The sequence below is a fragment of the Podarcis vaucheri genome (genome assembly GCF_965113315.1).
Source record: "Podarcis vaucheri genome assembly, chromosome: 17".
Taxonomy (NCBI): Eukaryota; Metazoa; Chordata; class Lepidosauria; order Squamata; family Lacertidae; genus Podarcis; species Podarcis vaucheri.
Window position 1 is genome coordinate 32191465 of NC_138755.1, and position 20490 is coordinate 32211954.

At 42.5% G+C, this 20490-nt stretch overlaps 2 protein-coding genes across 4 annotated transcripts in view; one reads left to right on the plus strand and one right to left on the minus strand.

Annotated features, from left to right (window-relative positions):
• The window catches only part of LOC309521869 (neuronal acetylcholine receptor subunit alpha-7-like), a 105651-nt gene extending 91466 nt beyond the window's left edge, over window positions 1–14185 (plus strand). For both annotated transcript variants that reach the window (XM_082204969.1, XM_082204970.1), the window contains exons 9-10: window positions 3974–4083; window positions 12110–14185. In XM_082204969.1, coding sequence (XP_082061095.1) covers window positions 3974–4083; window positions 12110–12631 — 632 coding nt within the window. In that variant the 3' untranslated portion in view covers window positions 12632–14185. The remainder of the gene's footprint in view (window positions 1–3973; window positions 4084–12109) is intronic.
• Window positions 14186–14594: 409 nt separating this feature from the next.
• Window positions 14595–20490, minus strand: part of DNAH6 (dynein axonemal heavy chain 6) — a 131002-nt gene continuing 125106 nt past the window's right edge. For both annotated transcript variants that reach the window (XM_082204454.1, XM_082204455.1), the window contains 4 exons: window positions 19485–19557; window positions 18380–18531; window positions 15830–16052; window positions 14595–14900 (listed from right to left, as the gene is read on the minus strand). In XM_082204454.1, coding sequence (XP_082060580.1) covers window positions 14797–14900; window positions 15830–16052; window positions 18380–18531; window positions 19485–19557 — 552 coding nt within the window. In that variant the 3' untranslated portion in view covers window positions 14595–14796. The remainder of the gene's footprint in view (window positions 14901–15829; window positions 16053–18379; window positions 18532–19484; window positions 19558–20490) is intronic.

The window sequence follows — 20490 nt, forward strand, 5'->3', positions numbered from 1 at the left end:
AAATTGTGAGGATTTCTAGAAACAGGATTCCAGGGCATATGGCACGATTAGTAGTAGTAGTAGTAGTAGTAGTAGTAGTAGTAATAATAATAATAATAATAAATTATACCCTGCCCACCTGGCAGGGTTTCCCAAGCCACTTCCCGCAGGAAATTAAAAATACATTAAAACATCAGCATTTTTTTAAAAAAACTTCCCTAAATAAACTTCTAACAATGCAACATTGCACTGCACTGCTTCTGGCATTGCACATGACAGTTCCCTTCTCCTGTCTTGCAGGCAAGAAGCTTCCCCTTCCAGCAGAGAGGTAATGAGACTGGACACAACCTCTGTCACCTGTGGGGATTCATTGGTCCACCACCAGATGTTGTAGGTGGCCAACTCTCATCATCCTGGCCATTAATTAGCCATGCTTGCTGGGGATGGTGGGCAGTTGAGCCCAGCAACTTCTGATGTGCCAAAGCACCGCCACCGCCCCCGCACACGCCTGACCTACATGCTCTCAATTGCCCACCCTGGTCATCTTTGCATCTTGAAAGGCAGGCCTGCAAATAGTCTTTCTCCAAGGCAGTGCCTTTGCGATGGGGAGGAGTTAGGACTTATTCCTTTTCTTATTGCATGCAGCGGCAGCTTTATTTTCCTTGCTTGTTTCTTGCAGGCTGATATACCTTATTTTTTTTTAATGCTCTTGTGGAACAGCATTGTAGAAGAGCATTAAAGCTCTGGCAAGGATGAGTTTTTTTTTCCAGGTGGCACCTGTCATCCATCACATACAACATCCCTGGCTTTCGTCCAGGTATCGTGGTCCAAATTCAATTTCCTGACACATTTTGCAGTCCTGCAGTGTACTTTCCAAAGAATGAATCAGAGCAGAATGGAAATTCATTAGGCACTCTAGTTACAGCGGAGCTGGAGGAGCGACTCGCCCACCGCATTAGCACAAGGGGGTGAACTCCTTGTTTCTGTACATTAGTTGCAAACGTTAAAAGTTAATACCTCCAGCCGTGCAGGCAGATGGGGAGAGGGCAAATGCAGGCAGGGCTTATCTGGATTAGAAACCTACGCCACTTTTATGCCTGCGTAGCTCTTATGGCTTCCACCAAAAAAAACTTGGGAAATGCAATTTGGTTCAGGGTGCTGGGGATTGTTGCATTGTGAGGGGTAGACTACGCTTCCCATAAACCTTTAGATGTATGGCATCATGTTGCATTTAACATTGCTCTTAGGCTTGTGATTCTTATTTAGGTGCTGCCTTTAACCCTTAAGGTCAAGATGGATTAAGGCAAGCTTCCTCAGACTCGGCCCTCAAGATGTTTTTGGACTACAACTCCCATGATCCTTAGCTAGCAGGACCAGTGGTCAGGGATGATGGGGATTGTGCAGAGGTACCTCGGATTACATATGCTTCAGGTTACAGACTCCGCTAACCCAGAAATATTACCTCGGGTTAAGAACTTTGCTTCAGGATGAGAACAGAAATCGTTCTCCGGCGGCACGGCGGCAGCAGGAGGCCCCATTAGCTAAAGTGGTGCTTCAGGTTAAGAACAATTTCAGGTTAAGAACAGACCTCCGGAACGAATTAAGTACTTAACCTGAGGTACCACTGTAGTCTCAAAACATCTGGAGGGCCGAGGTTGAGGAAGCCTGGATTAAGCGGTCTAATTCCATGCAGGGGGCAAGGGGAAAAATAATAGGTAAGGGAGAAGAGAGAGAGGAAGGAGGGCCGCCACATTTGTTTTCGACTCTGACATCCCCTGCCATTTCCCTTGGTCTTCCAAGGGGTAGAGCAAATAATCTGAAGAGTTATGTGGTACCTCTTTCATTCTTCCCACCCTGTCAGATCTGCCCATTTGTATGCAGACATGTATGTTGTTATGACTAGCATTTCTCAAGGGACAGCTGTTGTGAGGCTGTTGAATTCTGAACAATGTGTGATTCTGGCCTCTTATCTCTCTGGGCTCCATCAATGCCAGACCAGCTTTTGCAGCATTGTGAGAGAAGAAATTCCATGAAAGAATTGAGGAACTGGCTGTGTTTGGGCACTGCTACAGTTTATTGTGAGAGGAACAAGCCTAGCCTCCTCATGGGGTTTTCACACTTGTCCTCCTCCCTCCTCAGGTGCAAGTAGTACTGCAAGTAGTAGCTGATGATTAATCTCAGCTTCCACGTCATTTGTTTGACATATCATGGTTAATCATACCAATGACTAAACAAATAACGCTTCGGTCTTCCTTCCCGGGGGGGGGGGTGTCTGTATGAATCTGTATTTCATTCTGAATCCATGTTATGGGTTGTTGGACCGCAATGAAGATTACTATTATCGTGGTTAATTTTAACTATGGTTTGTTTGAAACAAGCCAACTTCAAGCCATAGTTTACAAAGCTGGCTTATTTCACTGAACTGTGGTTAGAGCTAACCACAGTTTAGGGTTAGAGCGAAATGTTAAATTGTGCTTTATTGAAATCAGAAGTGAAAGTGGCCAAACTCATTGTCATGATGCACTGGAGGGGGGGGGGTTGCCCAGGGGTGAAGCATATGCCCGCGCTGCCCAGGCATGGGTGCACGGAGCGGCGCGCATGCCCTGCAGCCGGGGGTGGAGCGAGCCACCGATGGCGGACATTCGGCGTGCCTCCTGCCCAATGCCCCACCAAGTGAAGACACCTGGGGTAGTCTGCCCCCAGGGTTACCTCAGTCCTGGGGAGGCCAGTAGGCTCATTTCTCACAAGATAAACTACGGCTTATCGTGGTGTTCAAATTTAGCCAATGCAGAGTTCTGACCTCTCTAATAAGGTATTATCTTTTTATAGGTTTCTCTCTCCTTTGGGGATTGATATTAACACTGGGGCCACAATTCCATACACCTCAATTCTCTCTGTTTACCAGAGACAGCCTTTCTTTTCTGATCTCTCCTTCAGTTAACAGGTTTGGGGGTATATCTTTTCTAAAATGTTGTTAGTGTGCTCATATGGTTCTTCAGAATCCAGCTTCCTCCCCAGGGCCACAACAAATTGAATTAAATCTATGAGTGGTGGTAGATAAATAGGGATAATTGGAGCAAAAAATTAATATATGCTGGTGCTGCTGAGTAAATCAATTCAGTGTACCAGAGGCAGAGATGAGCTTTCAGCAAAGTCCAGTGCTTCGAACAGTGATTTCTCCTGGACAAATAAGCACACTTCAAATACACGAGTGGGTTTTTACTTTCATCTGTGGAATATTAGAGAATACTGAAGACTAGGCAGCCTGTTTTGTTTGTGTGGTGGAGGATATTTGCGTATTTTGTTTTATTTTTACTGTAACTAATCACCTGACTCTGGGGGTAAATGAGTTTAAAAGGAAAAGCGATTTGCTAGTTCCGCTGTGCAATCAGCTGCTATAGTACAAACCTTCAAAGCATTTCTGGCTGTATGCATGTTTCTCCTATGTTCAACGTATGGATGTCCACTATTATGGCAATGAGTACCTGAAGCAGGGTGGGTGGGGGGAACCTCAGGTGTGGTTGGTCAGGTGTACCTGCTACCATTAGGCAAGGCTAGTGGGGCCCCTCCTTTTTTTGCCTCACTTTCTGCTGCCCCCATTTCCCCTTGTCCCGTCCCCATAAAATGAAGACAGGGCCACAAATTGCCAACCTAAAGGCGAGGGCGCGCACACATAATACATTGATACGTTGTCTATATTCTGTAATTAGTGGTATAACACAACCACTTAGGAAAAGACTAAAAATAGGATGCATCCCGTTAAATTCAGGAAGTGTGTAGGTATTTTGTTTCTAGCTTCTTCTTTTTAAAGCGCGTTAAACTGAGAAATGTTTAACGGGCATAACTTTGCAATGCACAATACACTGCATATTCTTATGTCATTTACCGTGCTGTCAAGGCTGTAAAAATACAACCAAGTTGCCAAGTGCTCTGGGAGCCCCCAAAGGCTAAGTAACTATTTGTTATCTTCTCCCTCCCCTCTTTTAATGCACAGCACAATATTTTGCAAGCATCATGGTCATTGTCGGCTTATCTGTGGTGGTGACAGTTCTCGTTCTTCAGTTCCATCATCATGACCCTCAAGCTGGGAAGATGCCCCAATGGGTAAGTGCAAACAGATGAATCTCAAAAACATGCAGGCATAAATAGATATAATTGTTTTGGAGGGGATAGAAAGAACAGAATATTTTAAAGAGAAGCTCACAATTCTGTCAAGGTGTCTCACATACGATATGCTCCCATTTGCTTTTGACTAAACCTGCACAATTTGTGACCCATCCAGAGTGTGTCGGCTTCTCAAAAAGCAAGGATGGTCACTTCAGTTCCTGGCTTACATTTATTTGCTTATTTGTAAAAGTATTCCTATGCCTCCCACTTACAAACCATTACAATAACTTAATAGTTAGCTGCTTTCTGATTTTAACATTTTTACAAGTTTTTTTTATTTTATGGTTTTATGTATGATGGCTGCAAACCACTCCTGTTATTATATTTTTATATATAGTAGTATATAATTTTTTTATATAAATAAGACATTTTAAAACATCTTGTTGTATCTGTCTGTCTCAAGAGACAGTGCACCTCCAGTGGTGAAATCAAACTTCCTCAGGGTGCAATATGACACAATCATTAAAATGACTGGCTACTCAAGGGAAATAATAATAATAATATTGTACACTGCCCTATACCCTTAGGTTGCAGAGCATAAAATTTAAACAATGGCATAGGCCTGCTGACATAGCAAAGTCTCCAGAAATCAAAAGCGAGGGTGCCTGCTGAATCTCTCCTGTAGCTAACTCGTGGTTAATTTCCCCAGCAGCTATCCCTATGTGTTTCAGCGAAATAAAATAGTTAAGAAATTCTGTGCTTACAAGATTGCGGGGCCAGGCATTACCTTCCAAAAGCCTTGAGGATAGCATTGAGATTCTGGAATTGCTGTCCTCATGCAGTTCAGAATAGAGTGAATTTTGCATGGAATAGTAATTGGTACATGCAGGAGGCTTACATCATAAAGAGGATGTTTGCTTGTGGTCTGGAAGAGGTAGAAGGTAGACTCATCTCTGTAGCTGTGCAAAAGGGCGCCTCAACAGAATACTGAGAAGTTGCTTCTCTCATACAAACCAAGACGGCTGGAGGGACTGTTGCTCTTGTGATTCCCATCACATCAGCACTGCTGTTCTCTTGCTAGGCTTCTTGTCGGCTGTGTTACCTGTCTCTTTCACAGGCTTCCCTGCAGCTCTTTGCTAGGTAAGAAAGACCTGCTAACAGATTCCCCATCAATGGAGGAGTATGAATTCTCTTCCTGGAAATTTGGTTCTCTGCCACTCTCGTCTCAAAAGCTTCTCTTCCACTCACAAATAGTCTCTCCTACGGAGCCGAGAGCTGCCTTGATTTCATTTGTGTTTATAATGAATTGCATATTGTTCTGTGATTATTTTTCACCTTGAAAAATAACCGATTTTAAGAGGGATGGAGGCGCTGCCTGGAGAGCAGAACTAACCAACAAAATCCCACTGCTTAAGTGAGTGGCACTCAAGGTTAACCAGCATAAATTTTACCTGCAATGAATTTTTGCAAGGACATTCCGCAGTTTGCCTTGATGTTGGCTATTTCGTTTTAGCTATTAGCAGCTAATTAATTGCAGCAATTATGTACAGCTCTGTTAATTTGCATGTTGCTGGTTATATGGGTTGATTATAAAGTTCACTGCCCTGATCCAGCAAGAGAAAATAGGCATGCAAATAGTCGTGCAGGTGTATTATCTGGGGATCAAAAGTCCAATCTAGGGCTGGGATAATATTTTCTGAAATGGAGCTGGCCATCTGTTCAGCAGGAAGCAGAGGAATAGAGTGAGTCCCCCCTTTCCCAGAGCTTGAATTTAAATACTAACACCAGTATTACAACAACAGTGGCCGCCGGCAAAGGAGTGTAAATAGCATAGAAACAACATAATATGAGGCCAAGTATAGAGTGCCTAAAAAGTTGTTTGAATACATTGAACAATAGCATTTGTATTTGGTTATGTTCCAAAAAGGCAAGGAAGAAATAAGTAAATTTAGAAATTATATTGAACACTGGAAACATTGTATTTCAACAGATATTATAACAAGAATGTTTAGAGAGGAATTCTGTCATTTTGAATGGTCTTTCATGGTTCCTCTGCTTCTTAAAAATAATTTGAAAGAATAATTAAAAGGATACGTAACATCAGAAATCCCAGTACTGTTTCTAATTGGAATCCACTCAAATTGCAAATCAAGATTTAAGTTTGTTCAGGCTCTGTTCATTTTACAAATGGAACGTCTCAACTGGGTTGCCATTTTATCATCTACATGGTAAAGCATACATTTCTCTTGTGAAGCGTGCATTTTTAAATTGATTAAAAAAAATAATTTGAAATAGTGAGGGCTGTGTTCACTGTAGCGCTAAGCAGATTGCTCTGCCAGCACAGGGATTTCTTCTTATGCAACTGAACAGTCTCCAACTCTCCTTCCCCTACACATGCCCTAAATCTATTCTGCGGGTCCCCCATTCCCACAGAACAGATTTTTTTTTGGGGGGGAGAGCAGGGAATCCCCTTGTGCTAATCCTTGTACTAGGATAAAAACATAGTTTGACTAGAACTCTCCTTTCTCAAATTCATTTCAGCACTCATTCACATATTGCAGTACAAAGGAAGTTAATTTTTTGTGTGCCTAACTAATCTCTAGGAACAATTTTTAATTTCAGTAGATTTTTATTTAACCTATGAGCTACATCTGTCCAGCTAAAATCAATGTTGTGCTAGTTTGTGCCCTTATTTATTATGGGAGGACTTGGTCAGCTGAGTTTTTATACGGGGCCAATTTTTTGATCCTTTTGTGATTTTGTGGGTTCTAAAAAGTTGAAGGCACAGAGAGACTCAGGGCTCATCCATACTTGCCCTTGGCCCACGGCTTCCCCCTGGGGGAACCCATTTTTTAGTGCTGAATCAGACCCAACCTCAACTGGGTTTTCTCTGGATTGACGTTGGCTCCGATTTATCACTAAAGAGCGGGTTTTCCCAGGGAAAGTGGCAGGGCAAGGGCAAAACCTTTCAACCGGTGTCTAGAAAGTGTGGGATAAGCAGAAAGCTACTTGGAGCCATTCTTTCTAGTGGTAAATCAGGTCCTGTCAAAGAGAGTCACTAGTCTTGGGACTTTAGGTGCTTGAGACAAATCCACTTTTTAAGCCTGTGGTGGTCCCCCCCCCCTCTTTTCAAGCCTGTAAAGTATGGATAACTTTTTAATTACAAGCTACGGACAGCTTTTCAATTACATAAATATCATTTGGAAGAATCAGTGACCTCATATTGTGCGGTTGCCCCAGCAGTTGCTTCATCCCATATAATAAGTTCATTTCGTGTGTCAGTTTATAATATTATGAAATTTTTTAACATTAAAAATTCACCACCAGGGCCACATTAGTGCTTTTTTATGCTTGTTCAATAGGCTCCATTGATGTTTTGGGAGCTGAACACTATGATGCAATCAAGAGCTGCAGTTATTCCTGTTGGTATCTATTACATGCCACTGCAGGAGGCCCTGTGGGAATCTGAGCAATAGCTTCTAGATAGCCTTTGGTTGTAGGGTTCATTTCAAAGTCACAGATGTTCTCTGAAAGTTCAGGAGCTAGACAGTCTGTTTACAGAGTCTCATTTAAATTCAGAAGATAACTTTACTAGCTATTGTTGAACTTCCCAGTGAAGGACATCAGTGCTTAGTCCATGCTACCAGATGTTTACCATCTGGGTTTCCTTCTTTGTATTCATCTTGCAAACATGGGACTGGAACCCTGCAGGGAAAAGCAGTTTTGAAGGAGAAAGTTTCACTGGGAGAGACCAGAAGTGAATCCAGTTCAGCATTCTGTTTCCAGAAGTTTGGGTACTTCTGCAAAGCTTACCAGTGAAACAATAACCAGTCAACAAGGGCTTCCTCTGTTGTTTGTCCCCAGCATCTGGTGATCTGTCAGGGCTAATAGTGCCTTCCTCCATGAATTTGGTTGTGCTAGCCCAGTGTGTGTAGTACAGTCAAACCTCAGTTGTCAAATGTAATCTGTTCCGGAAGCCTGTTCAGCTTCCGAAATGTTCGACAACTGAGGCATGGCTTCTGATTGGCTGCAGGAGCTTCCTGCACTCAAGCAGAAGTCTCGTCGGATGTTCGGCTTCCGAAAAACGTTCAAAACCCAGAACACTTACGGCTGGGTTTTTGGCATTCGGGAGCCAAAAAGTCGGCGTTTGGGAACTGAGGTTTGACTGTACCTATTTCTGTACCCAGGGTTGTAGGCACCCTGAGCCAAAAGTGGATCTAATCTAAATCTCCCTGCACTTCCACTTAACTGCCTCTACCTGATAAGTTGGGGATCAGGTCACCCCCTCTTTTATAGAGAATGCTTCATTGAGACCCTCCAAATACTTACAAAGCATTCACAAGTATTTAAAAAGGACAGTCTATTCTAATAAGGCAACCTCAAATCCCTGGGTAATGTAGTATTGTGGCAGCAGGGGTAGAGTCTATCATGAGCTCCAGCACAAATGATAGTGGCAGCAGTAGAATTTAAATGTATTACAGGATTTCCAGAGTTTTCCGAGAGAACTGAGCAAGACCCATCGCTTCTTACAGCAACCTCAAATTGCCTAGGAAAGAGAATGATTTGGGTGCTCGCGCTGCTGTGGTTGCAGAATGTCACACACAAAACAATGGGCCATTAAATCTTCCTCAGTTATTGTAAAATACTTCAAAGCACTTGATGCAAAGCACAGCAGTTGCTAACCTCCTGTTCAGGGGTCTGATCCAACCTCCCAAGCACCTTCCCCCTTCTGGAGGAAGACCCCACCGATTTGGTGGTGGCAAAAATATATATATTTAAAAGTAGGCACAGTCCTAGGATGGGCAAAATGCACTGACGCAGATACACAATGCCCTCCTACTGGGCCATCAGATCCATCATTTGATGAGTAGAGGGGCGACAGTAACTTCATCTTGATCATCAGCTGACCTTCATAGGTGAGCTGAGGAGGAGGGGCTATGTTCTTGTACGTGTTATATGCCTGTGTATCAGAAAGAGTGGCGGTCACCACAACCATTACTGGCATTTGGCTACCTTGGAAGACTAGCCAGGGGTGAATGTGGCCCTCAGGTCAAAAAAGGTTAGACACCACCACCACCTGTCATAAGAAAACAAGAAAAGGATTTATGTAAGTGTCTACCCAAGGAAGATTTTAAATTTACATAGGGTAGATACTTCTAACCCAAAGTGGAGTCTTTTGACCAAATTGTCTATAGAGATACAGCTGCCTTTGTCATATGGCTCATCTTCACAAAGGCGATTTCCCCTCCTTCTTGTTTTAAATTCTCTAATTACAACATGGCAGTGTTTGAGGGGAAAAGCAAGTTGAAAGCTCACATGGATCTTTGGATTCTGGCCAGTATGTGGGTTTGCATTTATTGGACATAAACATCATTAGCAACATTTACTCCAATTATTAGTGAGATAATGATTCACCTCGGGCATTTATTACAAAGCCTACCCTCCAGGTAATGATTACATATGCTTGAGTAGGTATGGCATTCAATAAGTATGTAATTTGTCTTCTCTGTTGCTAGGAATCGCCCTTATTCCATAACACAATTTTTAAAAAGAACTTTGTAGTTTCTTTGTGTGGGCTGAGGTTAGACAATTGTTATATATGCAGTAGGGTTAGGGAAATTTCTCAAATAATTTAGATGCGGTATCAAAGTATGGTTCACTTATTTGAATTGCTGCTTCTTGTTCCATTGCGATCTGTAGAAGTAAAAAAGATTCAAGCCCGAGAGCACTTTTGATATAGATCAGAAAAAAGATCAGTAGAGCTGAATTCACTCGCTTCAACAATCAATGCATGCCAATAGAGCCTTTGAGAAAGGCCATACCTTTATCCTTCAGTATCAGGCTAGAGCTTCTATTAATCTGAGCTCTAAAGAGACCCAATCCTTTGGCCATTTTCTGTTGTTGTGAAGATCCAGGATTCTGAGCTACTTTATTAATGGTGTGGATCAAGGCCTGAAAACAAGCACCCACCCCTTTTAAAATCCTTTATACTTGGTGTAATGGCCTCATTTCTGCACTTCCAAAAGCAGTGTTCACAGTATCTTCCAGGCACACAGGAAATGACCCACTCCCCTCCCTCCTAGTGCTCCTATCTACCAGGAATAGATTGAAAACAATCTCCCAGTCCTCACCTTTTCTTCTACCTACCTGAATGCTTGAAAGGTGTCAGTGGCCTGTTATCCCAGGTACTTCTCTTCACCCGTGTGGAACCTGCCAGGTACCAAATTCTGCCTCTAGAGGTGTGCCTAGTTCCAAATAATAGATTGGGGGGGTCTCCTATCAACCCACCTCCTTAGTTGCAAAGGGTTCAAACTGGGAATTACTCCATGGAAAAAATTGTTGTCTTCTGAACATAACGATGGATCCTTGCTTCCTTCAAGAAAGTTTAAGGTTCTATTGTAATACTAGGGTTAAACCAGAGGGGGGCAGGGGCACACATGCAAGCCCCACTCGCAACACTCCCAGATATTACTTCTGGTAAATGAGCCACCATAGCTGCTAGAGGGCCATGAAAATTTGTGTCATGGGCTTTTTAGACTCATCTGCCCATGTAAGGGACACGGGTGGCGCTGTGGTCTAAACCACAGAGCCTAGGGCTTGCCGATCAGAAGGTTGGTGGTTCGAATCCCCGTGATGGGGTGAGCTCCTGTTACTCGGTGCCTGCTCCTGCCAACCTAGCAGTTCGAAAGCACACTAGGGCAAGTAGATAAATAGGTACCGCTCCGGTGGGAAGGTAAACGGTGTTTCCATGCACTGCTCTGGTTCGCCAGAAGCGGCTTAGTCATGCTGGCCACATGACCCAGAAGCTGTACACCAGCTCCCTCGGCCAGTAAAGTGAGATGAGCGCCGCAACCCCAGAGTCGGACACAACTGGACCTAATGGTCAGGGGTCCCTTTACCCATGTACTATCTGAAACCACAGGGGCTTGTTGGTCGTTGGATATGAAATACATTGACATCATTTTCAGCTCTCCTATCCCACTGTAGCAGCCTCTTTTCTCATGAAGCTCCTATCGGCTAAGAAGGTTTTCAGAACTATTTATTTATTAACATAGGACTCTAATCCTGCTGGCATATTGAACACTGGGAAAATGGGTTGCCAGAACTTCCGCCCCATGTCTTTTATCGTTGCCCATTCCCAAGGGAAACTTGCAAAGTAGAAGCAGCAGCCACAGGCTAATATCACATGGGGGTATAGTACAACATTTTGTTTCTCTGTTTTATTTATTCCAACGCTAAAACTACTGGTTTGAGGTAAGCAATTAAAATTCAAGGCTAGGTCCTTACCGGTGAGAGATATTTGTCTAGTTGTGTCAGGAAACTATTCTGCAAGCGAGAGATCCCTCTTCATGGTTGATATGTAGTTGATTAATCTAATTTCCCTTGGGGCTGGACACAAGGTCCCATTTTCCAAGCTTTTTTGATTCAATTAGCTCTCAACAAAGCATGAGGTTCCTCAAACAAGATACTCAATAGAGATGGTGTAATCTGTTATTATACAAGTTACCAGAGAAATCTATACCACTATCACCTACATGAGCTAATCCAAGAGACTTTCTTTATAAATAGAATACTCCTTCACACTGCTATACATTAAAGGATTAAGACTGATAACAGTTCAGCCCTGTTTAAATTCTTTGACTTTAATCATTTAATCACTTTCCAGTAGTTAAGTTTCTTAACCAATTTTAATTTCTTGTAAGTACTCAATAGAGACTGCTTCCACTACAACTATAAAAAGAGCTCTTGCAATGCACCTGAGGCATCTATTTTCCAGATTAGTGGCCTGAAACATAAAAGTCTAGTAGAAGCACAGTTAATACAAAAATTGTTTTTCCTGACATCTTTGTTTCATTCTAGATAGTCATGATCTATGACGCTTCATACAGAAATTTATAGAATGGCAAAATCCCTTTGCAAAACACATTTCCCCTGATGCTTCTTGGTGCAATTAGTATTTGTTGTAAAGTTGGTCTTTCAAAGCTTCTGAGAAATGTGCTGATGGTTTCTGTATTTTTTTCAGGTTCGTGTAGTTCTGCTGAATTGGTGTGCTTGGTTTTTGAGAATGAAAAAACCTGGCGAGAGCTTAAGACCCCTTTCTTGCAAATATAGCCACTCCAGACACCAGTCAAGTGTCAGCAGCGTAGAAATGAATGTCTTACCAGGACACCAATCTAGCAATGGCAACGTGATCTACAGCTACCATGTCATGGAAAACCCTTGCTGCCCACAGAACAGTGATATGAGCGATAAGGGTGGGAAAGGTCCCAGTTCTTCACCTGAAGATGCCGAGCTTACTCAAAGGAAAGTTTTAATGGACACTATCCCAGTGATTGTGAAAATCCTGGAAGAAGTTCAGTTCATTGCAGCCCGTTTCCGAAAACAGGACGAAGGGGAAGAAATCTGCAGTGAATGGAAGTTTGCTGCTGCTGTCATAGACAGATTGTGCCTCGTGGCGTTTTCACTCTTTGCCATCATCTGCACGCTCACAATACTAATGTCTGCTCCAAATTTCATTGAAGCTGTTACAAAAGATTTTACATAAGGATCTCAGAAACCAACAGAAAACTCCCAAAGGTTATTGGGGATTACGAATTGATGCCAATAATTTTGTTAAACAATGAGATTTTAAAATTGGGAAGTGCACTTTGTGTGCCGACTTCAATAAGGGAAAGGAGTTGGAATGAATTTCAGCATCCAGTTGTCTCCCCCAATATTAGAGATTACAAGGTACAGGATTAAAGTACCTGGCTCTGTTACTTGTTTTGTAAACAGTGTCCTCTCCCTGTACTCGTGGTCATGATCTCTGATAAATATTAGATGAAACCTGATATACAACATATGCGTTGCCAAGTAATTAGTCAAGCATAAGTGCTACTAGGGAAACACTAGTGAACATTTTGCTGCATTTGTAAATCTTTCCTTAAACACGTTATTTGCTGTCATTTCCTTAAACACGTTATGTGTCATTTTCAATATCTTTGTTTGCATCTTGACGCAAAGTTCATCTATGGTAATGTATCACTTTTGCCTTGAATGATATTGCGGTTTGCCAAATAAATGGCGAGTTTTAGCTTTTATCACCATTGTGATGGTCTGAAATATTTATCCAGCTTGCCCCGGGAATATCTTCAAAACGTTTCCCAGTGTCCAACATACTCATAAGAAAGACAACTTATCACCTTTCCCTAAGTTAAGCATTAAGGCTGCAAATGTGTTTGTATACATAATCAAATTTCATTAAATTGTATTGGTCTAATGCTTATTTATTCTAGCCTGTTAGGATGTACGTAGTCCCAAACATTTAGAAAGCATTATGTGTATCACTTGCTGGGTTGAGAATGATGGGTATAAATCAGGTGCATGCTCAGGTAGGCATCTGAATGCGTATCTGAGCAAAGGTTTGGATACACATTCCCCCCAATTGCACATGAAATGCCTTTGTGTAAGGAACTATTTGTCACAGACTGCAATGTGTAAGGGAGCATTCAGCTGACCTATAAGCCCATTAAGATGGTGGAGAGCTCTACTGCTGAAAGCTATAGCTACTGCGGGGGAGAGCAATCCAAAGCCATGATCTCTTGGGAGAGGAGGTTGGTCCCTGACTCCACTGGCTCTGTTTGTGGGGGAGCACAGTAGTGAGGAGCACCCCAAGGCACCCACCAACATGGCAGGAAGGTGGTATTCCTGTCACTGGAACGCCCCAGAATGGATCCTGAGCCAGCCCTACTGTTGTCATGTGGCAACAATGGGTCCAAGTTGGGCCTCTTAGATGTGCCAGCCTTTAAACTGGCACAGGCACGGGGCATTCCCCCCCCCAAATTCTGGCCAGTGTGAGTGGCAGGGCAGCACCGGTGTCCCTCAATCCAGCCCTGCCACTACCAGCCCCAGAGGTCAGGACTGCAGCCTAAAATATTTTCTCATGACATCAGTCACCTGATAAGGGCTTCTGATGACCAGATACTGATGTGACAATTGTCATCATCATATGATGAGTTGACACTACTTATGCCATGTGCCTTCTATACAGGGAAGAACAAAGTTTATACAAACATGAGTACAGTAAAGGAGTTTGTTATTATTGGATCTATTGCTGAATGTAACATTTCCCAACTTTTTTGCAAGCTGCCAACTCATATTGAAAATGGAGACAAGCAAGCATTGCTTATTTCCTTCCCCTCCCAATAACTATTATGGTGTGCACGTGTGTGTGAAAAGGAAACATTTATTGCACAAATTTTTCAGACAAAATGGAATTAGCCATTCAATTGCCTATTGCAATTCTTTTTCTTAGAAACTTTTCCCATTATAAGCAATTTGCATTCACAAAGAAATCAAGATATAAAAGCTTACAGCACAGGACTCACAATGTTATCCCTTTGATGCAAAGCATGTTTCTTCATTTGAAACATGCACATACTATAGGAGTAGACTTTAAAAAAGAAAAAAAGGTACTACCGATGCATAAAATATTGAAGCAGTAAATGAAAAGCAAAGGAGAGCAGTGGGAAATGAACACTACATCCAACTTATTCATGAAGTCTAATGCAAATAAAAAATCAATTGCAAGGGAGGAACAGTTCTGACAGTGTGGTTATATAGCATACCAATGCGATGAGCGCGGCACTGATGTAACTTTACAACTCTGCACCTGCCCTATGGAGTGGGCACAATGTAGACTTATGCTGGTGGACAGCAACCATGTCCCAACTATTCGTTCAGCTGGCAAAGCAATGCAGAGCCTTTGGAAATCCAATAGTCACTTGGCCTTTTGGAAGGCAATAAGACGGTGACCACAAAATTGGTGGAATGACCTAATTCAAAAAGTAACAAGAACTTTGTTACCATGTGTTCACTGGCTCTAAAGTTGGTAACCATTAAAACCTGTGTAAAATACAGTACGTGAAATCTGGAGTAAGTAGTTCAACTCAGTTATTCCATTAAGACTGAATGCAACCTGAATATAAGGGCTAGGATACCAACAGACCTGATTCTCCCACCCACATTTTCTGCCCCCTTCCATTTTCTTACCAGTGGTCTTCCCTCCACTCCCTGGTAGTGGTGTGCTTTGGTGGCAAACTGCAAAAGGGCAGGCTCCCTCCTTCCCCTCTTTGGGGCCTGGTGCCTTGCATAGCTGTGCATAAAGCCAAGGCAGTCCCTGGGGCATGCAGTTTTCCCAGGGGCTGGTGCAACATCAGAAGCCCCTCCTTTCCCTGCTATGGCTTGTCTGCAACTTTCCCAGGGAAACTGACAATATTTGGGTAACCCCGGGGAAAGCACGTTCCCCAGCATTCTGGAAACCAGGGAAAGCGGCAAAAGGGACATACACAAAGGTAAATGCACCCTAATAATCCCACTCCCACCATGGCCACAGCAGCCACAGAGGAGAAGGGGTGGGAAGAGAGCGCAGTAGCAGTCAGGGAGGTCTCTTTCCCTGCCACGTGAGTGGCCACGGTGGCAGCAATTGCCAACTAAGAGTTTAGGATATGAAGCTCACTAAACTTTATGGGGCTATTATGAGAAAATGTAGGTTACACGCTTTTGACCATAGCTGCCAGCCCCAATTTTGATCGAGCCGAGAAGCTCACCCTAATATTTTAAATTACTTAAGAGCCATGGCCTACTTGTAATAGCTCAGATGAGTTCATGTCTGGAGCGTCCACACATACAGATTTTTCTTACTACGTACAAAACTAATTAAAATTATATGCTTCCCATCATTTTCATCAAAGAAACAAGTTACCTGTGGTGGACAGTGTTCCTGCTCTTGCTCCCGTTTTATAGAGTGGTGCATGATAGAGAGACGGGTCTGGCTCATAATTCTGATGTGGCTCAAAATGCACTACCGGCAACACTGGGTTCATTTGCCTAGGCAAGGCATCTTCGATGACCATCTCCTCATCGTCCCAGCGACTGGCATCCATAAACATGCCATGGACCAACACACCATCTTCAGGAGAGGGCAGCTGAAAGAAGTATCAAGAGGTGGTGGGGGGGAACCCACACGACTCAAGTCTAGTAGCCAACAAAAATAAACTTAATCATAAAAGATGATCTAACTATTCACCTCTTGGCAATAACATGCTCCCTTTTTGTAAGAACTTACACACAGGGTGGGTGGCGCTGTGGGTTAAACCACAGAGCCTAGGACTTGCCGATCAGAAGGTCGGCGGTTCGAATCCCCATGACGGGGTGAGCTCCCGTTGCTCAGTCCCTGCTCCTGCCAACCTAACAGTTTGAAAGCACATCCAAGTGCAAGTAGATAAATAGGTACCACTCCGGTGGGAAGGTAAACGGCATTTCCGTGCGCTGCTCTGGTTCGCCAGAAGCGGCTTAGTCATGCTGGCCACATGGCCCAGAAGCTGTACGCCGGCTCCCTCGGCCAATAAGTGAGATGAGCGCCGCAACCCCAGAGTCGGTCACGACTGGACCTAATGGTCATGGGTCCCTTTACCTTTACTTACACATTTATTTATTATACACAGGGTGAGTCTTTTAATGGAGGCCCCGTGGAGCATGTGTACTCTGTGTCCACGGGGCCTCTTTTAAAGGACTCACCCTGTGTGTATATATATATATATATAACCTCTTAGTTCACAATTAATAGAAAACTATCATTAAAAACTAGGAGCTAAAAACAATTAAAATAAACAGCAGGCTAAAAAGAGATTGAAACACTTCAACATATGCATGGATAAGGTGACCCAGTATATAAACTGGTCCCAAGCCAGTTGTATACCAGTAACAACACCTTGAACCTGACCCAGTAACAAACTGGCAGCCAGCGCAGATCTCTGAGCAGAGGTGTCATATCCTAATAGGGTCTCGCTCCTGTCGGCAACATTCTGCACTAACTTCAAGGGGAGCTTGGGATGGCTCACAAAGATACAATACGTGGACTCTCCTTCACTGGAGGTTTTTAAGCAGAGTTCTGATGGCCATCTGTCAATGATTCTTTAGTTGCAATGCCTGCATCGCAGGAGGTTGGACTTAATGACTTTTTGGGTTCCTTTCCGACATTACAATTCTACTGTGAACACCCTATCTCTGGTCCCCATTCTTCCTATTTGTCCTATTCCTATTCCTAGTATTCTTACTACTGGGATCACACGCAGGGCTCCCTCCCCCATATTTCTTGTGATAAATGGGGGGTGGGAAGCAACAGAAATTTAAATTACACTAGATGAATTCTGTTGTTCTTTAAATATAATTCTGAGGATTAGTGATGGTGGAAAAATCCATTGTAAATATGCTATGATGTGAATTTCCTTTAGTCTGCCCACTTGACCCCCACTGTGGCACAGACAAGAGTCTGTTGTGAAAGCTATTCAACTTAGTTCTCAACAACATTTTTTTTTAAAAAAAACACCATGCACACATCATAGGAAAAATAAATTGCTTTGAGATATATTTTAATCGCTTTTCTTGTTTCTGAAGTGTTGTTTCTTGCCAAGGCAGCCTATATGCACTGAAACTGCAGTCTTAAGCATGTCTACCAATAAGTAAATCCCACGGAACTGAGTGAGGCTTAATCCCAGGTAAATGGGGGTAGGATATGAACCTTAACCTGCTTCCTGTTGTGAATTTTCAAAAACAATAGAAAGCATCAATCATATATTTTTTTTCCACATGGAAAAGAAGTTATCACTTTGGTTGCCTTTGGATTTTATCTGTCCTCCTCAGTTAAAATTCTACCCTTTGGGACAAACTGGGGATAACCATCTGGACATGACTGCTCATTTTAGACCCTCTGAGATATGGGTTTTAAAATTAAAATTTCTTCCCCCAAACAAGTTTATACTAATGGTGAAATCAAGGCAACATGAGTCTTCTTCTTCTTTGGTGATCACTCATAGCCAAGTAAGGTTGTCTTCCATGAACATGATCTTAACTGGGAGGCAGCATGAGTGGCTACAATCCCACCCCCCACATGGGAGCAAGCACAGCTCAATTCAGTGGGACTTACTTCTAAGCAGATATGATTAGGTTTGCAGCTATAGTTCAGTCATTAACTACGTCATTAACTTGTGTGACAAAGCCTCATTGTTTTTGCTGCAAAAGACTATTCACTAATTTTTAAATGGAACACACAGAGTGAATGTAAGTATCTGCTGATGGCTGAGATATATATATTTCCGCATCAGTGGTGACAAAACAAAACACAGACTTGTGAAAATTCCAGATGAAAGTGTGAATGAATATCAAAACAGATTGAGGCATGTTCTGCAGACCCAGAATAATATATTCTTTCTGTGTAAACGAATTTTGTTCACAAACACAGGAACTTAAGTACCTCAGCATCCATTGGCAAGTCGTGTCCAAACGGACAAAACTTTGAAGCTTCTGCAACTTGCATTTGATCTCGATAGACAGGGATCATGTTATAACTAAAGCTAAGCTCATCAATTGGCAAGTTATATTTTCGAGCATGATTCTGAAGAGTACCTGAAAAATATGAGGGACACGTTTTAAAAGCAACAACAGTAATTATTCAGGGAGAGACTAACTAGAATTTAGGATAGCATTCGCAGAAAAGAAAAGCATTGGCACATTTATTACTAGAAACCAAACCAAAATAGTAGCTGATTGTTTAATTTCCATACTTTCAAACTTTTTTCATAGAACACTGAATCATTATAAACCACTATGCTAAAGTAACTGTAATTAAACAAAGAAAAGATGAAAGCATACTATTTTGGAACTGAACACATAAATGCTTATTATGGCTTATTAGTTCACTCAGAACTGCTGCATTCACATTTTTATTTAATTTTCTTATTACTTTTAAAATTCAGAACACAAAATACAATAAAGAGTCATTCATATTAACATTAGAATTCAAAGACAATTCAAATGGAGACATTATTTTCCTGCTTGTTCTGTATACGAATGTCCAATTCAAATAAGAGGATGTGTGTTGCATTTAGCTAACTTTTGCCCAGAATAGATCCTTTAAAATTAATGGGCCTAAATTAGTAAGGGGTACTAATTTCAATGACTCTGCTCTGAGTAAATGTTAGTTGAATACAATTACACAAGTGCAAAGAAACAGTCTCTCTCTCACACATTTGTTGTTGGATAGGAATCCAATGTACCCGAGTGTTCCATTTTAACAAATAAAATCTAGCTGATCAGCTGTTAGGATTCCTCTGCAAAAGTTTGATGGATTTAATCTCTTCCCCACTAGCTACGTCAGAAAAAGACTATAGTTGGCACATCCTTGACTGCTCCATGCAGTCTTTAGGGTCTTCCTCTGCAAAAGTTTGTTTGTACTTCTGCAAATCATCTTGAGGTTTCCTCAAATCTGCGGGTACATCCTGTGCTATATATGTGTGGTACTGTTTTGATGCAGTCATTGTGCCAGAATATCAGAAACAGAGGGAATAGTGAATATTTACCTGTCAAAAATCCTTGTGGAAAAAAGAATCCAGAGATCCAGAATGATTTAGGCTTGCCTCTTTTGAGCCAGAACTAGGAAAACACACACAACAGATGATAAATATATACTAGGTGTAAAATCTGACATTCCATTTAACTCGCTAAACCAAGGATTGACCTCAGTTCATTTGCATTAATAACTGGGTTTAGCTAGAATTCTAGTCCTCCATCTAAGTGGATATGACTTTAGATTATTATTATTATTTTTTTTAAAAAAAATCATTACTTTTGGCCCCAGTCCAGAAAACCTTGAGTACATCAGAAGGCAGCTCACTAATGGCTGCAGTTGTGGTTTTCACATATTGATTTGAGCTAAAGGCAAATCTCATGAAGATTAGAAGCCCATGGACCCTGCATTTCCTAGGAAACTGGAGTTGTAAAGGGCTTCTGTAGCCGATTCTTTTAGGTGGGCAGATGTGGTCCAGCCTTAACACAGCACACTCTTTTCTACCCCTGTCTGATCACCTGATAGTACACCCTCCCATCAGATGTCAGGGAGATAAAGAGCAACACAACTTTTAGAAGACACCTGAAGGCAGCCCTGTATCATGAAGTTTTTAATATTTGACATTTGTTATTATTTTGCTGGAAGCTGCCCAGAGTAGATAGGGAAACCCAGACAGATGGGCGGGGAATAAATAATAAATTTATTACTACTAGGTAAAGGTAAAGGTACCCCTGCCCGAACGGGCCAGTCTTGACAGACTCTGGGGTTTGTGCGCCCATCTCACATCTATAGGCCGGGGGCCAGCGCTGTTCGGAGACACTTCCGGGTCACGTGGCCAGCGTGACAAAGCTGCATCTGGCGAGCCAGCGCAGCACACGGAACGCCGTTTACCTTCCCGCTGGTAAGCGGTACCTATTTATCTACTTGCACCCGGAGGTGCTTTCGAACTGCTAGGTTGGCAGGCGCTGGGACCGAGCAGCGGGAGCGCACCCCGCTGCGGGGATTCGAACCGCCGACCT